This window comes from Procambarus clarkii, chromosome 35, assembly GCF_040958095.1.
Source record: "Procambarus clarkii isolate CNS0578487 chromosome 35, FALCON_Pclarkii_2.0, whole genome shotgun sequence".
In the NCBI taxonomy this organism is placed as follows: Eukaryota; Metazoa; Arthropoda; class Malacostraca; order Decapoda; family Cambaridae; genus Procambarus; species Procambarus clarkii.
In genome coordinates this window covers 28,925,022-28,945,338 of record NC_091184.1, presented here as the reverse complement: position 1 = coordinate 28,945,338, position 20,317 = coordinate 28,925,022, and the positions used below count along the sequence as shown (strand labels likewise).

General features: G+C 38.0%; 1 protein-coding gene across 5 annotated transcripts in view; it reads left to right on the top strand.

Annotated features, from left to right (window-relative positions):
- Positions 1–20,317, top strand: part of Nipped-B (Nipped-B cohesin loading factor) — a 115,375-nt gene that overhangs the window by 65,612 nt on the left and 29,446 nt on the right. For 2 of the 5 annotated variants that reach the window (XM_069336226.1, XM_045759036.2), the window contains 14 exons: positions 229–341; positions 738–1,247; positions 2,990–3,066; positions 4,800–4,891; positions 9,126–9,271; positions 10,361–10,518; positions 11,061–11,259; positions 11,579–11,769; positions 13,353–13,578; positions 13,902–14,140; positions 15,760–16,539; positions 18,468–18,732; positions 18,862–18,998; positions 19,667–19,810. In XM_069336226.1, coding sequence (XP_069192327.1) covers positions 3,025–3,066; positions 4,800–4,891; positions 9,126–9,271; positions 10,361–10,518; positions 11,061–11,259; positions 11,579–11,769; positions 13,353–13,578; positions 13,902–14,140; positions 15,760–16,539; positions 18,468–18,732; positions 18,862–18,998; positions 19,667–19,810 — 2,619 coding nt within the window. In that variant the 5' untranslated portion in view covers positions 229–341; positions 738–1,247; positions 2,990–3,024. Of the gene's footprint in view, positions 1–228; positions 437–737; positions 1,248–2,989; positions 3,067–4,799; positions 4,892–9,122; positions 9,272–10,360; positions 10,519–11,060; positions 11,260–11,578; positions 11,770–13,352; positions 13,579–13,901; positions 14,141–15,759; positions 16,540–18,467; positions 18,733–18,861; positions 18,999–19,666; positions 19,811–20,317 lie in introns of all 5 variants that reach the window. The other 3 variants (XM_069336224.1, XM_045759035.2, XM_069336225.1) reach the window with 2 other exon arrangements.

Below are 20,317 nucleotides of genomic sequence, written 5' to 3'. Positions count from 1 at the left end.
GTATACATCTAGCACTTGTATGGGAGTTGATATTTTTCTTGGTTGCAGTCAGAGAGAGAGAGAAGCAGACTCCCTAAGTGGATTCACCATTTACTTTGTTAATTAAAGTGCATTAAATTTTGGCCTCTGAAAAGGCCTTTAGGTGTTTTTTTCCAGGCTACAGAATTTAATTGTATTAAATGGTAAACATAACAATAAAACATTAATTTATTAATATCCCATTTACAGAGAACTTAAAGAACAGTATGCTGAGACAGAGGTGACTGTAGAGGTGAAGACAGCACCACCTCTGTTGGAAGGAATACTGCGCTGTAACCCAGCTGTTTTTACTGGCAGGCAAGGTATAATGATGTAGAATATCTCAGGCCTATGCTCAATGGATGTCTGATAAGCTAAAATGATGTATGAAGAATTAAATTTCATGGAGGACTTAAAAGTGGGTAGCCTTCTCTCATTAATGGTTTTCATCTTGGTCTAAACTCAGACATATCAGTGCCACTCGGTCTACTACAATTACTTTTTTACACGGTTGTTTACATAAATAGTCTTCACAGCATACCTTTTTGTAGATCATTCTTTGAATACATTCTGATATATTTGCACAAGTACTGTATTTTGAAAACAGATGAGTGTCTTAGTTAATTTACTTAGAAATAGATAGGCATAAAATATACATACAGTACTCTACAATAGTATATAGATAGACTTTTATATTAATGATTTGTTTACTTTTTTAGGTGGCAGTGAGAGTAATCTTAAGCCTGAAATTGGAAAAGTCGGTGGACAAGTCAATCATAATAGCTCTCTTCCAAAGCCCAAGCATATAAATAATGTGTCTGTGATTCAGTGTGGCCCTGCACTTGTCAACGCTACGCAGGTGAAGGTCAAGGCGGAACCTGGAGGCCCTCCAACTTCGGCTGCGACTTCACCTGAAAGGATACCGAGTGATCAGCTTATTAGTGAACACACAGATAAAGCATTAACTAAACCAAGTCACCAAATAGATAAATCTGTAAGCAAATCTAAACACGGAGACAAGTCCGTTGATAATCAAAAACAACCATTAGATAAATCAGTTGGCAGTCAACGAAATCAGAGCATCCCGTCTTGTGATAAACCGAAGCATCAGGGTGACAAGTCCTCCAGCAGACAAGCGTGTAAACTAGACAACCAAATAGCCCATGTTGCCCCTGAGAAAGAAAAAGAAAAAGGTTCTCAAAACCATACCCCAAACACCAAAACAAAAGGTAGGATGTCACATTTCTGAATTGTACCTTTCAGTTACTCACATAAATAAGGTCTATGCACAGTCATGACAGGCTGATACCGGTGCAATGGGGTTATCTTGAGGTTATCTTGAGATGATTTCGGGGGTTTTTAGGGGTTTTTAGTGTCCCCGCGGCCCGGTCCTCGACCAGGCCTCCACCCCCAGGAAGCACCCCGTGACAGCTGACTAACACCTAGGTACCTATTTTACTGCTAGGTAACAGGGGCATAGGGTGAAAGAAACTCTGCCCATTGTTTCTCGCCGACGCCTGGGATCGAACCCAGGACCACAGGATCACAAGTCCCGCGTGCTGTCCGCTCGGCCGACCGGCTGGGGGGTTGAACTGTTGAACTATGTGTAGGCTTTCCAATGATACCATCAATGTTACTTAGCAGTATAATTTGTAAATCTGAAACAAATTTAAAAACATAAAGATTAATTTTTTATTTATTTATTTATGTGAAGAAGTGAGAATGTTTGTTTGCCATATGTATGATAAGTTACATGAATGTATGGCAATTTTAGTCAAAATATAAGATAAAAAAAGCACTTACAACCATGTATGTATATCAACAAACATTGCATTGTCTGAGCTAGGCATATATGTACAATGTACATTCAACTCATAATACTACTGTAGTATGAGTTGCATGTATTGAGTCATTGTTTTGTGATGGTAAAGCTTTGTATTTTACAGTACCAGTACATACTGTTATAATTTTTGTTTACACAATCCTGCCTTCTGATTGTAGTCTGCTCTCACCTTAAGATTCTAAACAATATACTGTAGTACTGTTCAAATTGAATGTCTCCGGTAATGCTTCTCTGCATAGAAATGGTAGTCAGATATGTACTGGAGTGTGATCTTGCCTAGTAGTGTTTGCTGGTAGATAGAAATATATTTTCTCCTAAAGTTATCTGTGCAAACTCTATTCACACTTTCTCAGGATTTTGTTATATCTGCTTTTGAAGCTGTGAATGGTTTCTGCCTCAACTACTAAAATTTATTTCATCGACAGTATCTACTTACAGGTATACTGAGTACTTTCTTGCATCTTTGTGGTTCATCTGTCTTTCCATTTTCTACCTCTGATGTCAAATTGTGTTTCTATTTGAGCAATTTATTTTGTCCAATTTTTTCATTCCTCTCAGTATCTTGTATGGCTGAATCATTTCTCTGGCTCTTGTTTCCTCCAGACCTGTTAATTAGACTGCCCTTATAGTTGAGGCATATTTTTGTTCGTGACTGTTTTTGAGGGTTTTGCAAAGTGCATACTCGACACTGGTGATGCATTATCTAGAATAGAGATGTTTGCAGGTCTAGGTCACCCACCTTCAATACAGAAACCACCATTGGTGCAAAATAACAACATATAGACTGTGACTAATGGCATTAATTCATATGAAATGAACAAATACAAAAAATTCCATATATTTTGAAGTACTTGGGAAAACTAACCTCGTCTTGTTTCTTCATTTCCTTAAGTTCATTGTGCCATTCCACTTTCTTCAAGAAGGTTGTTTTGTCCCGTGTCATTCTCCTTTTTATATCAATATTTTTCCCCCTGTTCATCTTTAGGTCCAGTCAGTAGTAAGGCACTCTGGTGTGTGTTATCAGCTCCAAGAGGTTTCTCTTTTGCTGTTGTGTGTTTTGCACTGTGTGAATACTAATTTGTCCATATGCTAGCGTGTGTTCCTGATATTATGTATCAACATTTACAGATTCCAAAGACAATGTCAACGCTGTGGCAAGGATCATGAAAGAGCCAGTGGTGGTTCTCAATAAGCTCTCCTCGGAGGTAAGTTATTTTTGCACTTGTTCTAAATGAAATAATTTATTTCAGCCACTTTAATTTAATCCTCAAAGAGGTGCAATCATAAAAATCGATATCTTCCCTGTGCTTCAGAATTTTATTTTTTATTTTTATTAAGGAATGATACAGTTGTGTGGAAAAAATACAAATATCTGTAAGAAATACAAAAATACAAATATTCATGTCACGTTGAACCTGACGTATGAATCACAGCCTGGTTGATTACGTATCATTTGGAGGTGTTCATCGAGTTCTCATGAACACCGTGAAAGGTCGGCCAATTATGCCCCTTATGTGTAAAGGAAGTGTGTTGAGTAGTCTTGGGCTCTTGGATGTTGATATAGTTATCAGCATACCTATTGCACCTCTGCTTTTTAATGAGGCAGTCTTGCACCTCCTGCTATGCCTCATGGTATCCACTTCCATGTGCAGATTTGGAACCAGTCCCTCTTAAGATTTTCCAAGATTGTTATGTATCTCTCGCCTCGGGTGGTAATAACGAAAATCAGCAAGTGACGATAACTACACTAGTCTAGGAATCAACATATGACAATGATTCACCTTTTACCCATAAAGTGTGGTTATTGTTATATGTTAATCTCTGGGGTAATGTGGTTATCATCATTCAGTATGTTGATTTTTAGTTAAAACCATCCAGTTTTATACAAATGATATAAATGTAGATGTAATAGAGTTTACCTCGATCAGTGACAAAATCTGCTATTGTTTTCAATTGCTTATCATAGATGAGGTTATCTTGTACCACCAGCAAGGCGATTATTATCAAGTCACAGTTTGGTGTTTCATGGTAGTGTTTGAATTTATTTCTGCACAACAATGCAAGACAAGACACTGAAAGAGTGGGCTGCAAGACACTTTCTCTGAGCTGTGCCTAGAAGTAATTTATATGCAATATATTTCTTTATATTGCATTGTAGGCATATACTCAGTACTCACTGTTTTTTGTTAATTATGTGTACGTAAATAGTTATTCCACACAGTGTATAAATTAAAGTAAAAGGGTAAACATGCAAATGCATGTTTACAGGATCATCACAGCTCACTGCTTGACTTGGCTTGTCAGCAAATTTATGTTGTCACCACTCTGACTTGGCAATCTCCTAATGTGCATGAAACCCAAAAGTTTTTTTTCCTTGTTTGCATGCAAATGTGCCATTTTATAATAACAAATTATTTGTATTTCTTTGTATGCAGCCAGAGAGGTGCTTTTGGTCATAGTTACACTAGTACCAAAGTGTAGGGTTAAGGAATAAAGATTTGTTTAATCTTATTTCTCTGTGAATACAAAATTAGGTTTTGAGGTTACCATGTGATAGCTTGAGAATGCTTCATCATTTTGACATAAAACTATAAATATTTGGCTTGAGCTTCTCTCACGGTGCCTTTGATTTGGTCATCTAGTGACATTTTACTATGCAGGACCTTCTCTAGATTTTTTTTTTTGAGTTTGGGGAGTAGAAGAACTCCCAGAACCCCATCAAGCAGGTATCTGTCCATCCATCCATCTATAGTCCATCTATCTGTTGGTCTGTCCATATGTCTGTTGGTCATTCCATCTGTTCATTGGTCTGTCCTTCCTACCACCACCACTACAACCATACCACTCCTCCCTCCCTCCCCATCCTCCTGTGGATACCTTTCTTGAGTACCCTCAATCAATTAAGCAATATTAAGTAAACATACTTTTAATTTTTCAGGAGCTTAAATCGATGTCCCGCATCCCCAAGCTCTCTGGAGTTGGAAGTAATGCTAAAACCGACAAACATGCAGATACACCCTCCAAAAACAGGTGAGTTCTAGGTGGGGTTTTGAGTTTTAACCTTACTTTAATGTGTAGGCATACATGTATTGTTAATTGCTCCAATATGTGTTTTTATGAAAAACAAAAAGCACAACTGCCCATATGGACCCTCTGCTTTAAAATGGAGGTTCATTCACAGAGAATTAGAAATGGTAAAGGATTAGGTGTATAGGAAAAAGTTGAGTGAAGAGTTTGTTACAAATACAAACTATTTTACAGGAGGGTTAAAGAGTGAAGGGAAAAGGGATGATAAATTCTGTTGAGCAAAAGATATGGGGAAGGATTGTTTTTATAGGGGTTCATGATGTTAACTGTAGGTGGAGTGAAATTTTCAAGTCTGTTACAGTACTGTATTTTGATATTGTGAAGAAAAGGCAATAAAAACATTTTTAAAAGAACTGAGATGGATGAAGAGGGAACATAGTTGTAGTTGTATTTGTAGGTATGTTGAGGTGTGGGAGTGAATGGGGTGTTCTTTGTACTTTGTACTGTTCTTTTTAATGTTCTTTAAATTTAGTGGTAGTTTCACATGCATGTTTTCCTTCTAGCTTGAGAGGTTTGGTTTTTGTTACACTTAGTGCTACATGCACTCAGATTTTTTCCCCTGGGTGCCCATTAGTAGTATTTGGGAGTCAACCCCTAAGAGGCCAGGTTATTGCGATGGATAGCCTCACCTTCGGCTATTCATGGGTTTTTGACTCCTCTGTTTAGGGGCTTGGCTGGAAGCATTCTTTTGGTTGTGCTGGGATGTGCTAGGGCTCATGTGCTTGATTATATGATGCACTACTGTCACTTTCATATCCCGGTTGTTTCGGCTACATTTGGTGACCGTTCTTCTCACGAGTGGTCGCAGTGCCTGGGGTTTCTGCTTGGTAACTACCTTCAAACCTTGGTAATCCTCGTGCAGGTCTCTTCCCTGTTCCACTGTGGATCAACCCATCGAGTCTGTGCTCAACATGTACAAGCTTGAAGAGTGTTCATCACCTTTGGTACCTCATGGTGGTCATTCTTTCTGCCTTTGCCATGCTGTTTGCTGGGTTGGTGAAGTCTATGACCCATTCCTGGGAAGCTTGTTCGCACTGGGTCTCTGCCCATACTGATTCACCTTCAAATTAGAAAGATTTTCCTGCAACTGCAGCTTTGCAAACTGGATTGACTCAGGTTAGGCATTCATGGCATGATGTGTCTCTGGATGCCCCGGAATCCAGAGATTGGCTTCTGTGGTGTTTAGGGACCCAGAAGTGTTGATAACCTTCGCCCATACTAAGTCCACACCACCTCTTTCTTTTCCTGTGGGTGTCGTTTGCCCTGGTTTCGGCTTCGAAGTGGCTGAGAGTTTTGGAGTCTGGTCAAGGTTTAGCTCGGGGTGTAGCTCTGCCATCTCTGGGTGTGATCCTATTCACTTGATATATTAACTTCATTGTTAGAGGCAGTTGAGCCTTCTGGTTCTGCCGGGGTTTTGGGGCAGAACCCAAAACCTTTTTCGGACCTTCAACCCCTTCCCTCGCACTGAGCCTTCTCCCAGGAGGACCCTTTTTTGTTGGAAGTTTTGGGTGGGACTATGGCTCTGCCTCTGAGCTTTTATGATAAGCTACCAGGGCTGAGGGAAAGCCCTCGTAGGACCTCTGATGTGTCTTCAATTCTCCATGGACCTTAGTTTCCTCTGCAAAGCATCTTTGCTTCAGAGGGAGAATTTTTCTTATCCTCTATGTACAAGTATAATCACTTGTCTGGTATCCTCCATATCCCCTCATGTTTGACACTGTATCCTATTTTATGCCTTTGAATCATATTTATGGAGGTTTCTGTCTTCCCGTGTTGAGCTTTTGGTGGGTTGTGTGGATTTGTTTCAGTACCTCCTACATAACTCGAACATCTTTTATGTAATCAATCGGGGCCTCTTTTCAGTATGGATCTGTCTCAGTTTATTGGATGTGGTGTGAGGTCATGGATATTTCCTGGCTGACTGACAACCCTTTATTTTCCTTGGGGGCTTGGCAGAGGTTCCGTCAGACCCGCATGCTTGATTGGCAAGATGTGGGCTCCGTATTTTGGGTGTTCTTCTGTGATGCTGCTTTTGCTTTGCTTGAGAACTGCCTGTTTGCTCTGGCACACTTCAAGGACATGGCCAAGTGGCAGCTCCTTGTTCAGACGCCTGCATTGTCAGGGATCCTCTTTGCAGAGGACCATAGGGCTTGTTCCCACTTTGCGGTAGGCCTGCATGTTTGGCCTTCTGAGTAACTCCATGTGGATGTGGTGCCCACTATGGGTGTAGAGGTCTTGAGGCCTGTGGCTGTGTTGAGGCCAGCCCTGGTGGCCTTGCTCAAGGTATATCAGCCCTGGTGGCAGCTTGGCCTGCCTTGCATGTGGGTAGCTGTGTTGTCTCATTCGTTATATTTAGTTTGACCTCTTTCCCATTTGTGTGCTTCTTCTTTTTGGCCCTCCTCTTTCCTGAGGATGATGTTGCCCAGATCTCATCTGTGGTGGCTTTCTCTTGCTTCCCCCCCCATCAATCATTTGTATTCTTGGAATTCTGACCCGGCTTGGAGGTGTTCTGGTCCAGTGGGGACCTCGCATGCTGTTGTGCAAGATAGGTCCTATGGTGGGTTCGATTCCTGAGCTGTTGCACTTCCTGCTGCAAGTTCCTCTTCTGCTTGATGTTGCAATTACTTATCACAGAAAGATTGTTCTGCTTGTGGCTTGCATCAGCAATTTTGCAGTTCACCAGTTAACTGTGAACTTAAATGATACTGTGGGAAGAGGGGCTCTTGACTCATTTTGCTGGCTGGGGAGAGGTTGTTTCCAGGCTTTGCACCCAGATTCTGTCTTTCACTGCTTCTGAGACTTTAGAGTTTGAGGCTTCCGTACCCTCTCTTGCTTCTTGTTTCATATCACATCACTCGATGTGTTCATGGATGCCTCATCTTAGGGCCCAGTGACTGACATTCACCAGGCCGCTCAAGAGTCAGTGATCGGGTCTGTTCCCTCATGCGCACAGCGCAGTGCACAAGTTTGCGGCTGTTTGGTATAACTTGCAATAGATTTGATTTCTTCTGGCTCAATTCTGACTGCTCCCTGGTAGTTCGTTGCCTGAACTGAGGTGGGGGGGTTGCTTTGATTTATTGCCCTGTGGAGTTGCACACTTCGAGTAGCTAAGATTTTGGATTCTCGGGGTTTGATTTTCTGTGCAGTTCATGTGGTGGGTGTGTCCAATGTTCTCACAGATGAGTTACCGCGCTTCTTTCCCATTTCCATGGAGTGGACCATTGACGTTTTCTTCCATTGTCTCCGAGATACGTTCGAGCCCCCAGATGTAGACTTCTTTGCATCGTCAAGGAACCAGCACCTCCTCTCCTGTATGATTTTATTCCCTGATTGCAAGGTTCCCACAGTGGATGACTTTCGACTGGACTGGTCGAATTTGAGGCACTTTTACCTTTTGCTCCCCCAGTTCATTTGTTTTTCCAGATTCTGTCCAGCCTGGAGCTGTATTCAGGGATGGTGATCCTTCTGGCTCCTTGGTAGCTGGCCCAGCTTTTGTTTCTGGCACTTCTTGCCCAGTGTCCAAAACCTGATGGTCAGAATAAATATATTGAGTGAGCTTTTTTTTTTTATAAAGATACCAGTCGAAGGTAACATTATTTAACAATGATGACTTGTATGGATGTGAACTATGGGATCTGTGAAAGGCTGACCTGGGTATGCTAAATTGTGAATGGAGGAAATGTTCGAGATACCTCTTAGGTGAATCCAAAAACTTAGGTGAAACTTTATCCTCGCATTCATTTCTATCTTCTGCATGGGCTGATGATAATAAGTACCTATACTTGAAGAAATAATTCACAAACAAATAATATCCTTTTGCCTGAAGGAATTGCCCATGCAGCTAACACCATAAACTCTTTCAGGTATTTGACTCTTCTACTAGGAGTAGAAGAGTCTTTACACTAGCCATAGGTAAATTACAGGTAAACTAAACTGTGTATTATGACGATTATGAATTTAGTGAGGGTAGACAGGCTGCTTTGTTCAAGTTAGTTTGTATGGGAAAGTTATTGAAAATAGAATAAAAGGCAAATTGTGTATCATATCAGGAACTACAGATAGGATATTTTGGAACTAAAGTAACTATAAAATTTTCTTTACACTTGCAAAGTATATAATAATGTTTGTAATAATTTTTTATATTGGAATTATATTAGTAATTTTAACATTTCAGCAGCAGCTCAAGAAGGTCTCGGGGAACGCGGGAGACTAGTAAGTACAAAGAGGTCAGCTCAGAATCGGAGTCGGAGGATGAGGACAAGAAAAAACCAAATAAGTATTTTAAGAATCGTGAACGAGAACGAGAAGAAAAAAAGAAAAAAGGCAAGTAATAGCTTCACTGTTTTCAAAATTAGTATTTTGTGTGTGGTTTCCTGATATCTAATACAATGGAACCTTGGTGTACAAATTTAATCCGTTCCAAGAAATGTATCATAACATGAACATTTGCATGTCGAATCAAATTTTCCCACAAGAAATCATGTAAACTGAATTAATCCATTTCACGCCCCCAAAAATATTTACTTAAAAATACATTTTATACAGAATACTACTCACATTTTTTACTGCACTTTACCTCTGTTGAAGACTCTTGTTGGCGTATGGAAGACGGTGTGGAGGGGGAAGGAGAGGTGGGGATAATGTCTGGAACGGGAATCCCCTTCCATTATATCAGGCAGTGATGGGGTACTCTCTCTGTGTTTTGTAGGCATACCACTAGGACCTGGTTGTGGTCCACTTGTTGTTTGTCTCGATAAAAATCTGTCTAAAGACACTTGTTTTTGCTTATATTTTAACAATTGTCTTTAGTGAGACATCACATTGTCATTAAAAAGGTTAACACAACAGCTTGCTACAGCTTTATCTGGGTGAGACTTTTCAGCAAAACTTTGCAGTTCTTCCCATCCTGCACACATTTTCCCAGCCAGATCAACCACACGCATACCGTCTTCATGTTTATGAATAATTTTTTTTTTTCATCTATCATCATCCTCACAACTATTTTCTTAGTTTGAACTTTACAATTGACATTCTTGAGACCCATGGTGTGATGTATAACTTTTCTGTTCAGAAAAAAAAAAAATCACAGAATTTAAGCGCGGTTATCACTAGGTGGGATACATGGGTTAACTGATCATATATTGCCCTGCGTGACCCATACAAGTACGAACAAGTCATTCATTCGTACTCCAAAATGAACGTCATACACCTGGATTATTTTTATAATGAAATTGTCATAGTACAGTATACCGAAAAATTTGTACTCTGGCACACTGAAGTTCCACTGTATTTTCATCTTGAAAACATTTGTCAACTATTTATTTTATATATATAGTTCAGTATTTACAATACCTATATAGTTTATGGAATATAACTTATATAACTAAAGGATATATTTGTTATTCCTTTTAGACAAAGCTGATCGTAAGAGAAACAGGATACAGTCAGACGAAGAAGACTATGACCCCGATCAGGAAACAAAACGGAGAAGAAAAGGAGGCCTTCAGGATGATGATGTAGAGGATGACGATGACTCTGATTATGCAGAAGCAGGATCAGAATCTACACGGGTATGTGAAAATTCACTTTTTAAGTTGTATGTGGAGTAGGATATTGGAGAAAATGTTGATAGCATATACTGTACTCAATTAATATACCCGTAACATAAACAGTTGTATTGGATAGGGACAAATTGAATACTATGAGTTGCAGAAATAACTAGCTTACATGTATTTGTTTGAAAAGCCTATATTGCAAAAGCTAGGGCAATTATTTACAAGGACTCTACAACTTGAACCACTTTCTAAATCGTCACCATCATTATTCCACCTCACCATAATTTTAACTTAATTAATATAATTTTGATGTGAAGTTTTAAAATGATGGCTGAACTTCAGGGTGCAATATAGATATGAGGTTCAAGTATTTTTTGCATGAAATATGTATGTGTAAAACTTGCTCTGCAGTTTAATGTTTGTTGCTTAGTTAAGCCCTGCAGTGTTTGGCTTAATTCCATGCAAATACATTACAATAAGAGTTTTGGGAAGTTTTTTCTTTGCTAAATATACCTTTAATTTGTATAATGTTTTGATGACTTTTTTTATATTTTTAGGGCAACAAAAGATCAGCACCACCTGTCTCACTTCCTAAGAAAACGTATACCAGCAAGCGAATAGAACGAAAGTTAGTGCCTCAAACCGAAAAGCTGAGTGCCGAGGAACTCATGGAAACTGGAGTTTATCAAAGATTCAATAGAGCTGTTGAGAAAATCTTTGATAACACTGAAGACCTTGATGTTAATGCTGAAATTGGTTAGTATTATGACTTTCACAGAATTTTATACATGTTGAAAATCTATATAGTGTACTGCAATAGGTGATGTTCTATTGTTGTGGTAGCCAAGAATCTGTAAGAAATATTCTAACCTCTTGATTTGGGGAAGGAGATCTAAATTGGCAGAAAATAAACTCCTGAATTCTCTCCTCCCTTAATACCTCTGCTGCCAGCACTAATTGGCATCTGTCATCTTATATCTCACACAACTCTCCATGGTTTGCTTGCCATTTCTGCTTGGAGATGTTGTTTGGGGTAATAGAATTCAGTTACTAACATCATTTTTATTCTTAACAGAAGAGGATGGTGATGTTCCACAGGAGTACCTAATTCCTAAGTATGAACTGACAGACCTATGTTCAGAGTCTGCAAAGCTCAAGAGTTTGGGAGCCATGGCCATTGTTCCACCTGAGCGGCTAGTTAGGCTCCTCAACATTCTTGAGAAAAATATCCGTGATGGAACAAGAGTCACTCCTATCGTAGATGAGGTAAGACAGATCAAAGAAATGCTTGCTCTACTCTTCACTTAGTCTCCTTTCTTATTTCTAGACCAACACTAGTGCTGCACCATCTCTTGATGATTTGCCATGTATTTTCTGCTTGTATTTATGTTTATTGATTATATTACCTCAGTTGCTATTGAGGCAATGCTCAACACTTGACTATAGCTTAGTAATCAAAATCAACAAACAAATTTTAAGTTTTGTGTTTTTAGCCATTTTTAGCCATTCAAAACAGTTAAAAAGAGAAATTCATTGAAGAGGATGTGAATTTCTGATAGCGTGAAGAGTGAGAGATACTAAGAGATACTAGAGATACTAAGTGAAGAGTCTTTGTTTAATATTCAAATTATCCAAAGCAGCAGCTTAAGAGTCTCATAGGTTTGAGCAGAGTTTTAAGGCATTAAAGGCATAAATAGGGTATATATTTCATAATGTTGCTTTATTATACAAGAATTAAGTGCCATTTTAATTCTGAGACAGGCTCTGTATATACAACCTGATGTTTTAGGATAAAATGCTAATTAAAATTTTTAATTTCTGAATTATTGGATGAACATAATTATATTCTTTGACTTAAATATTTATGCAGATTGAATGTATATTTTTGTTTGAATTTGTCTTGCTTTGCATGCTTAGAAACATGGAGTTAATTAGCTGTGGATTTGGAAACTGTGGAAACTACAGATTTCGTGTAGCTGATAACTAATGCGACTAGAAAGATGAGTTTCTCAAAGATGAAACATCTAAAGAATGGCACAAGAAATAAGAATGAATAGTCTTGCTTTCATGGCAATTGAAAATGATATTTCAAAAACTTACAATTTGTTAATGTTTTGGAGAAATTTGTAACCAAGAAATTATGCAAAGCAAATATTTGAATTTTAATTGTGAATGATAAATTTATCTTTAAATTTGTTTTCTTTTTTAAAATATTACTGGGAGCCTCACAGTACTTGTAGCCCAGCGGCCTGTAGTACTTGTAGCCTAAAGACCTGAGTACTTGTAGCTCATGGACCTGTCGTACTTGTAGCTCATGGACCTGTCGTACTTGTAGCTCATGGACCTGTCGTACTTGTAGCTCATGGACCTGTCGTACTTGTAGCATATGGACCTGTCGTACTAGTAGCTCATGGATCTGTTGTACTTGTAGCCCAGGGGCCTGCAGTACTTGTCACCCAGGGGCCTGCAGTATTTGTAGCTCATAGACCTTACAGCTACAGGTACTGTAAGCCCCTGGGGCACAAGTAGCCCAGGAGTCTGCAGTACTTGTATCTCATGAACCTGTCGTACTTATAGCTCATGGACCTGTTGTACTTGTAGCCCAGGGGCCTGCAGTACTTGTAGCTCATGGACCTGTTGTACTTGTAGCCCAGGGGCCTGCAGTACTTGTACCGAGGTCTCTGGGCTACTTGTGCCCCAGGGGCTTACAGTACCTGTAGCTCATGGGTCTACAGTACTCATAGTCCCGGGGTCTACAATACCCTTCTTGCTCCCTCCAAATGGTAAAAGATTAATACCTCATTACTGTTTATTTCAACACCTCATAAGTAATGTTCATCTCCATACAGGATGACGATGATGATGATAAGCTTTGGATGGAGTTAGTGATGGAGCGCATTCTACGGGCAATGGATGCCTCCCTTACAGCCATGTACATCATGACTTCGCTGAACATGAGCAAGAGAGTCTACCTCGAGGATGTTATTGAAAGATGTGTACAGTTTACAAAATTTCAGCTCTCCAATACTATATATCCATCCTTTGACCCTGTTTACAGAGTGGATAGTAAAAAAGGTTAGTTTTAAAATGGGATATGTGAGAAAATTGTTAAGTGTTTATGGGAATCATTGGTAGCACATCACAAGTATAAGATAAACTACTCGTTCTTAAGGCATTAAGTGCTGCTCATTTTACTTAGTAAGAGTAAGTAGTATTTCAGGATTCCATGTTAGGATGAAAGTACTGTAGTAAAAACGTATAATTAAGGTGTACAATACAGTGGATTTTTTTTTTTTTTTTTTTTTTTTTTTTTTTTTTTTTTTTTGCCAAATTCTCTTTCTCCACTTAACTCTGTTTTATTGTTATATTCATTTAATAATTTGTTTGAAATTTTTCAGCCGAGAACTATGTGGGAAACATGAAGAGAAAACGTGCCCAGTGCAAAGATGTCCGCAATCGTAGCATTCTAGGTCTTTACAACAAGCTTCATGAGGTGGTGGGCTTGCTGGCTGATCTTCTCAGTATACAAACCCTCACAGATACCACAGTATTGCAACTCTCCACACTAGGTGTTGGGCCTTTTTTTGTTGAGAATGTGTCAGAATTGCAGCTGTCTGCTCTCAGGCTTGTTACTAAGGTAAGGACAACTTTTTACGACCCAAACTTGCAATCACTTTATTTTAGAGTTGGTTAAATGTATCTCTTCACTGATGTACAAGAAGTTTTAGTTTTGTCATTATTTACAGTACTGTATGTGAATAAATACCTTTAATCTTCTTTTCATATATTTTTCTGCTGTCTGGGCAAACACCACTTAACTCCATGCCACTGGTAAATATAAAAATAATGATAGGGGTGGATAGAATGTGTTCTGATGTGTAAAACAAAAAACAAAAAAAATCTTTGTGGACAGTTTTGCTGCATAGCAAAGAAAATTACAGAATATAGGTGACGGTTTAAAGTAGGCATTTAGCTGGCTAATGACCAAGCATTCACCACCTGTGTGTGGATTTTAAAAAATTAAAATGAATGTTTCTCTTAATTTCACTTGCAGTGAATAGAGTATTTATCACTGATTATAAAACTAATAATTTATTTGGATGCAATTTGTGTTACCTTACAGGTATCAAGGAGTGCATGTTGCCAGCTGGCTTAACCATTGAAATGCGCATACCATCCTTAGATATTAAACTCATGGTCCTCAAATGTTTTAGATATTTTGCAACATCTGAAACACACTAGTGTATCTTGTGTTATCTGGAAAAGTCCCTTACATTTTTTGGATATTGTAAAGTCCCAAATTATCTCAAATTGTAAGTACCTTACAATTTGGGACATTTTTCCTATTTTCAGGGCATGGCTTTTAACATTATAGGAAAACAAAATCTTGTTTTGAATTATATATTTCTGGCACATACAGATAATTACTGATGTAACCCTTGCACTGTCCAAGGGTTAAGGCAGCCATTGGTGGCAAGAAAGGAGTATAGGAAGAGAGCCAGCAAGAGAATTGCTCGGTGAAGTGATATTGTTTAACCTTATTCACATATGGGAGATGGTGGCATTGAAGTAGCTTTTAAAAGCCAGAGATAGTGCAATAGAAATTGATCCAAGATGCATTTATTGCATTTGGAATATTGAGGGAATATGGAATGAAAATGACATGGAAAAATGTCAAGTGCAAGGCAGTAAGTCATAAGATAAAAGAGAGTATTTGGAGATTGATAATTTTAAACAAATGAATGATAATTGACTGAAGAGTATATATCAGAGTGAAATAATAAAGTTGGTCATACATTGTGAGGAAATTAGGATTATTCAGGAATGGTTTTCGAGATTAATAAGGAATAAAACTAGATGTATCGTTTTAATTTGGTGTGAATATTTAAACATCTAACATTTTGTAATGACAACATTGTGAGCACTTTACACCTGGTTATATAAAGTGGTGGATGTTTGTGTGGCTTTAATGCTATAGTGGATATGTTAATGTATATGGGAATGAATGGGCCCTTGCAATTGTCTCGGCATTCTTTTATACTTTCTTGTTTTCCTATTTACTCTCTGCTAATTTCTTCCCACCCCATGGAATCTTGTATTGCTATAATGGTAATGATGAGTTTCACCATAACTATTTTTTTTTTTTTAAAGAGTTGCTACATTCAGTATTTCAAATACTTTAACCAAATTGATGCATATAATATGCATAATTTTTAGATTTTGTTTTGTTTTGGTAATGATGGTAATTTATTTCAGGTGTTCTCGAAGTACAACAAACACCGCAGATTATTACTGGACGATATTCTTGCTTCTATAGCACGTTTACCTAATAGTAAGAGGAGTTTGAGAACTTACAGATTAAATTCTGATGAAAATATTCAGATGTTGACGGCCTTAGTGTTACAGTTAATACAGTGTGTTGTTGAACTTCCGGAAGAGCTGGCACAAGTTGCTGGTGTTAAAAGTAGTAGTGAAAGTGATAGTCAAAATTCCAAAGATTCGAAAGATTCGAAAGATTCTAAAGACGCCAAAGTTGCGGAGGAAAAAAAAAGGGAGTTGAACATGGACAGAGACGTGTTAGTGTGTAATCGCTATGAAACTGCCATGAGTACAGCATATAGTTTTTTATCGGTGTTCCTTCAGAAAACTGGCAGCAAAAGTGAGGAAATTGATTATAGACCACTGTTTGAAAATTTTGTGCAGGATCTTCTTGCAACGGTGAACAAACCCGAGTGGCCTGCCTCTGAACTCCTCTTGTCACTTTTGGGCAAGCTTCTAGTACAAAAGTTTAGTAACAAAAACTCTGATATGGCCCTACGGGTATCTTCGCTGGACTGTCTTGGAGTGGTAGCTGCAAAACTGCGCCGAGATGCAATCTCCTCACAGTTGCAACTGGAGAGTATCAAGGCTACTATCCAGGAAGTGAAAGAGGAGGAAAACCGTGATGCTCCGATGCTGGAGGATGGATCTCCTCCTACAGAAAATGGTACCACAAATACTACCAACTCATCTTCAAGCAAAAAAAGTAAAAAAAAGGTTAGTAATAGTAGGAATATTATTTGGGCTATGCAGTATTGCAAGTAATGTTAAAAATACTTTAATCCTAACTTGGCAAATATAGTTAAGAACCTTATTGTATCTGAAGTTTGAAAAGCAGTATATAATTGAAATGCAAAATGTTTTTTTCTACTGTTAGGTTTCAAAATGCATCTAACATCAAAATTGTCACCCAGACTGTCCAGAAATATTATATATTTATTTTACTTGTATTTTCTTAGGAAATGTTAGATCTGTATTTAAAGTAGGGAAGAAAAGGAAAAAATCATATATCTACCAACATTTTAGCCTGGGTGGTTAACATTCCTTTTGTCATTAACCAGGATTACATTGTGAAATGTGATGGGAGTCAGAACCCCCTGAAAAATGTATGTGCATTACACACAGAAATCACAATAGCGTGATGCATCAAATGAACAAATATACAAGGGCCGTGGATTAAGGCTGAGGTTGATTAAGGCAGCGTCTGGGATCCTCTCGGATGTAGGTTCGAACCCTCATCACAGCTCCTGTGGATTTGTTCATGTATATGCATGTTTTCATACAAAAAATATATTCAAAGGTAAGGTATCTGTATGCAGAGCCAAAAAGAATACCAAAATATATTCTTGTATATACAGTGCCGTGACAGACATCATCGTTTGTGTATTTGACAAAAGGGGACATCTGTTTTGGTAAACTTGAAAGGGGAGACTGGTAAGTTATTTAGCTTGCATAATGAAGACCCTAGTTAAAAAAGTCTGGAATTATAAGTCATGTCCTTGCAAGGCCTCACCAGTACTACTAGGCAGCCTTTGTAATGTTAAGAAGAGCTTGAAAGGACTTTTGGGGTGTTTATAAGCGAGTTTTGTGGCTGCTCTGGGCTAGACTAGGCTTTTTTTCTGTGCCTTCCCTAGCAACAGTATGACTCAACAGAGATGTTTGAAAATATTCCTGTGAATGTGGTGTAGAATGTCCCCTACCTTGACTGTCATGATTGAATCTAAAGAACATTTGAGTGAAATTGCTAAGAAGTTAGTTACTAACCTTCAGAATGCTCAGTTCTCTCTGCTTTGGGTCATTACTGTGCACCATTCTAAAAGTTTTGGTAAACAAAAATAAATAATATTTTTGAAGTTTGTTCTTTGCAGATGAATTAAAAAGGTAAAAAAAAAAGTTTAAAAATAATTCCATATAAGCTGTTGAATATACATATTTTCATGTTTATTTATTCCAATAATAATTATTTCTTAAGTTTAGGCAAAACGTTACACATTAATTTTGTTTTCTTGTAGGGGTTCTCGTTGGCACTTTTTTCCTATTTGGTTGGGGCCTTCCCTGTTCTGGGACTTTCCTGTTTCTTCTGATCTGTTTTCTTGCCAAGGCGAGATGGTGATGGTGCAGGCGATGAGTCACAATAACGTGGCTAAAGTACGATGACCAGACCACACACTAGAATGTGATAGGACGACGACGTTTCGGTCCGTCCTGGACCATTCTCAAGTCGATTCTCAAGTTGACAATCGACTTGAGAATGGTCCAGGACGGACTGAAACGTTGTCGTCCCTTCACATTCTAGTGTGTGGTCTGGTCAACATGGTGATGGTGTTGAAGTTTTCCTGATACTGTAGCAGTATTCTTGGGGATGAATTTTAAGTTTTCTCCCCCTCTTCCTTTGCCAATGGAGGGGGGGGGGAGGAAATCATTTGGATGGGTACATGTCGCTGTGGAGCATAAGTCAACAGAGTCTGCCAAGATTCTCAATGTCTTGTGCAGGCACAGATTTTGACTCTGGGAAGCAACTGAGGGACTGCTCAGAAGGGGATGGAGGATTTCTTTAATTCGGTTCACTTATTTTGTGCTTTATTTATTACTTCTTAGCAATGAGAATTGATATGGTATCACTAGTGCTGTTCTGTTTGTAACAGAAAGGTGGAAGCGAGAAAATGAAAGAAAATAACGGACCCTCGGATGAAGAACAAGAGCGGACAATGTTCTTGCAACGTGTGCTCTTAGATTGGCTGGCAGTAAACTCTGGAAGTGAATCTGCCTTACTCCATGCGAGACATTTTTTTATTGGTCAGTGGTATCGAGAAGCATTCTCAGAGATCATGCGTCAAAAGCAAGGACCTCTACCGCAGCCTAGTGCAAGAAAATCAGGGAGTCATAACAAGAAGAAGAGAAAGAGAAAAGGTAATGTAAATAGAGAGAAAATATATATGTATAGTGCTTCGCTCGGTGTTGAACTGATAATATGTAATAATAAAACTTTTTATTATTATATTCAAATAATATTAATTCTATATTCTTGCCTTTTACAAGTTGATGAAAGTGAAGAAGAAAGCAGTGAAGAATCAGATGATGAAGATGATGAAGGGAAGAAAGGGCAAGTAGATGAGGCTTTAGTGACAGAGGTTACACAGCTTGCAGAAAAAAGAAAGTTATTCCTTCTCACTAAGGTACAGTTTCTCACTAAAGCTCTTATTTTTTAAGTGAATATTAGTTAAAACTGTTCTCATGTGGCATCTGATTTTTTTTATTGGATTTAAGTGTTAATTTTTTCCGTTTCCCATTTTTGTTTCCCTATCATGTCATAATTATCAACCAAGTGCATGTTTATGTTGTAGTCCATGATACAGTGTGATTTATACACTGCTTCTTGTTGATTTTTTAATCTTGCCAATGTTTACCATGCTACCAGTGTGAATGGTTGTCAACATATTCACTTTACATCTGTCTTTCCTACGCACTGCAAGAATATTGTCGCATTATTTTATCTGGCACTTGCCTACTACATTATTATCTCCAAACAGATACAAAATGTGATGAAATTCTATGTTAATAATTTGTTAATTAAAAATTTAGCATTTCCAAATGATTTTGGTGTAAAGATATACAAAAAATGTTGTTATTTGTACAATTAAACATATTAATTGTTTTAAAACTTAACTTAGACTGGATGCACCAAACAGATCAAAACAGGTCTTGTGTTTGAGTACGGTTTGACTAAAGTTTAGATTTTTTGGAAACTGCATGAATATAAGTAATATGTATAAATTCAGGTAATATGGCATATTTCAACTTGACACAAATATTTTACTGACTGATCATTGCTATCTAACTTCAGATACCACCCTTTCCACCAGCATCACCTGGAGCAAAAACACAGACTTTGCAAACTCACATAGGATATGAAAATGCCGAACTCATCACTAGATACCTTGCATCAAAGAGACCCTTTTCTCAGAGTTTTGACATGTATCTTAAACAGGTAAGTTAGGTACAAGGTGACAGAGTATATATTTAAGTATCCTTGACAGTTATTCCATATGTTTTAAAAGAAAGTAAATTAGATAAAATAAACATGCCTTAAACAATTAAATAGGATAAACATCCTTAAAATAAAACACAGTTAGGATCTTATTTTCACAAATAATGATGAACTCGTAAGAAAAATCATTGAGAAAAAGGAATTACTGAATATGACACCAACCTTGAATTGTGATAGCATTGACATCATGCATAACATTTTTGCATGATGCAAATGCACATAATTACAAAATAGTCACAAAGTTTATATGATCCTGCCCAACTTGGTTTAGAGCAGATCCTACTGGTATGTACTGCATGCAGACTTTACAAAAGCTTTCAACAAATGTGATCATGGTGTAATAGCACATAAGATGCACACAAAAGTATCTTAGATGTTTGAATTTGTTTGCTTACAGTTTGATACACAACATTTAAATTATCTCTAGGGAAGGGATGGGAACTATCA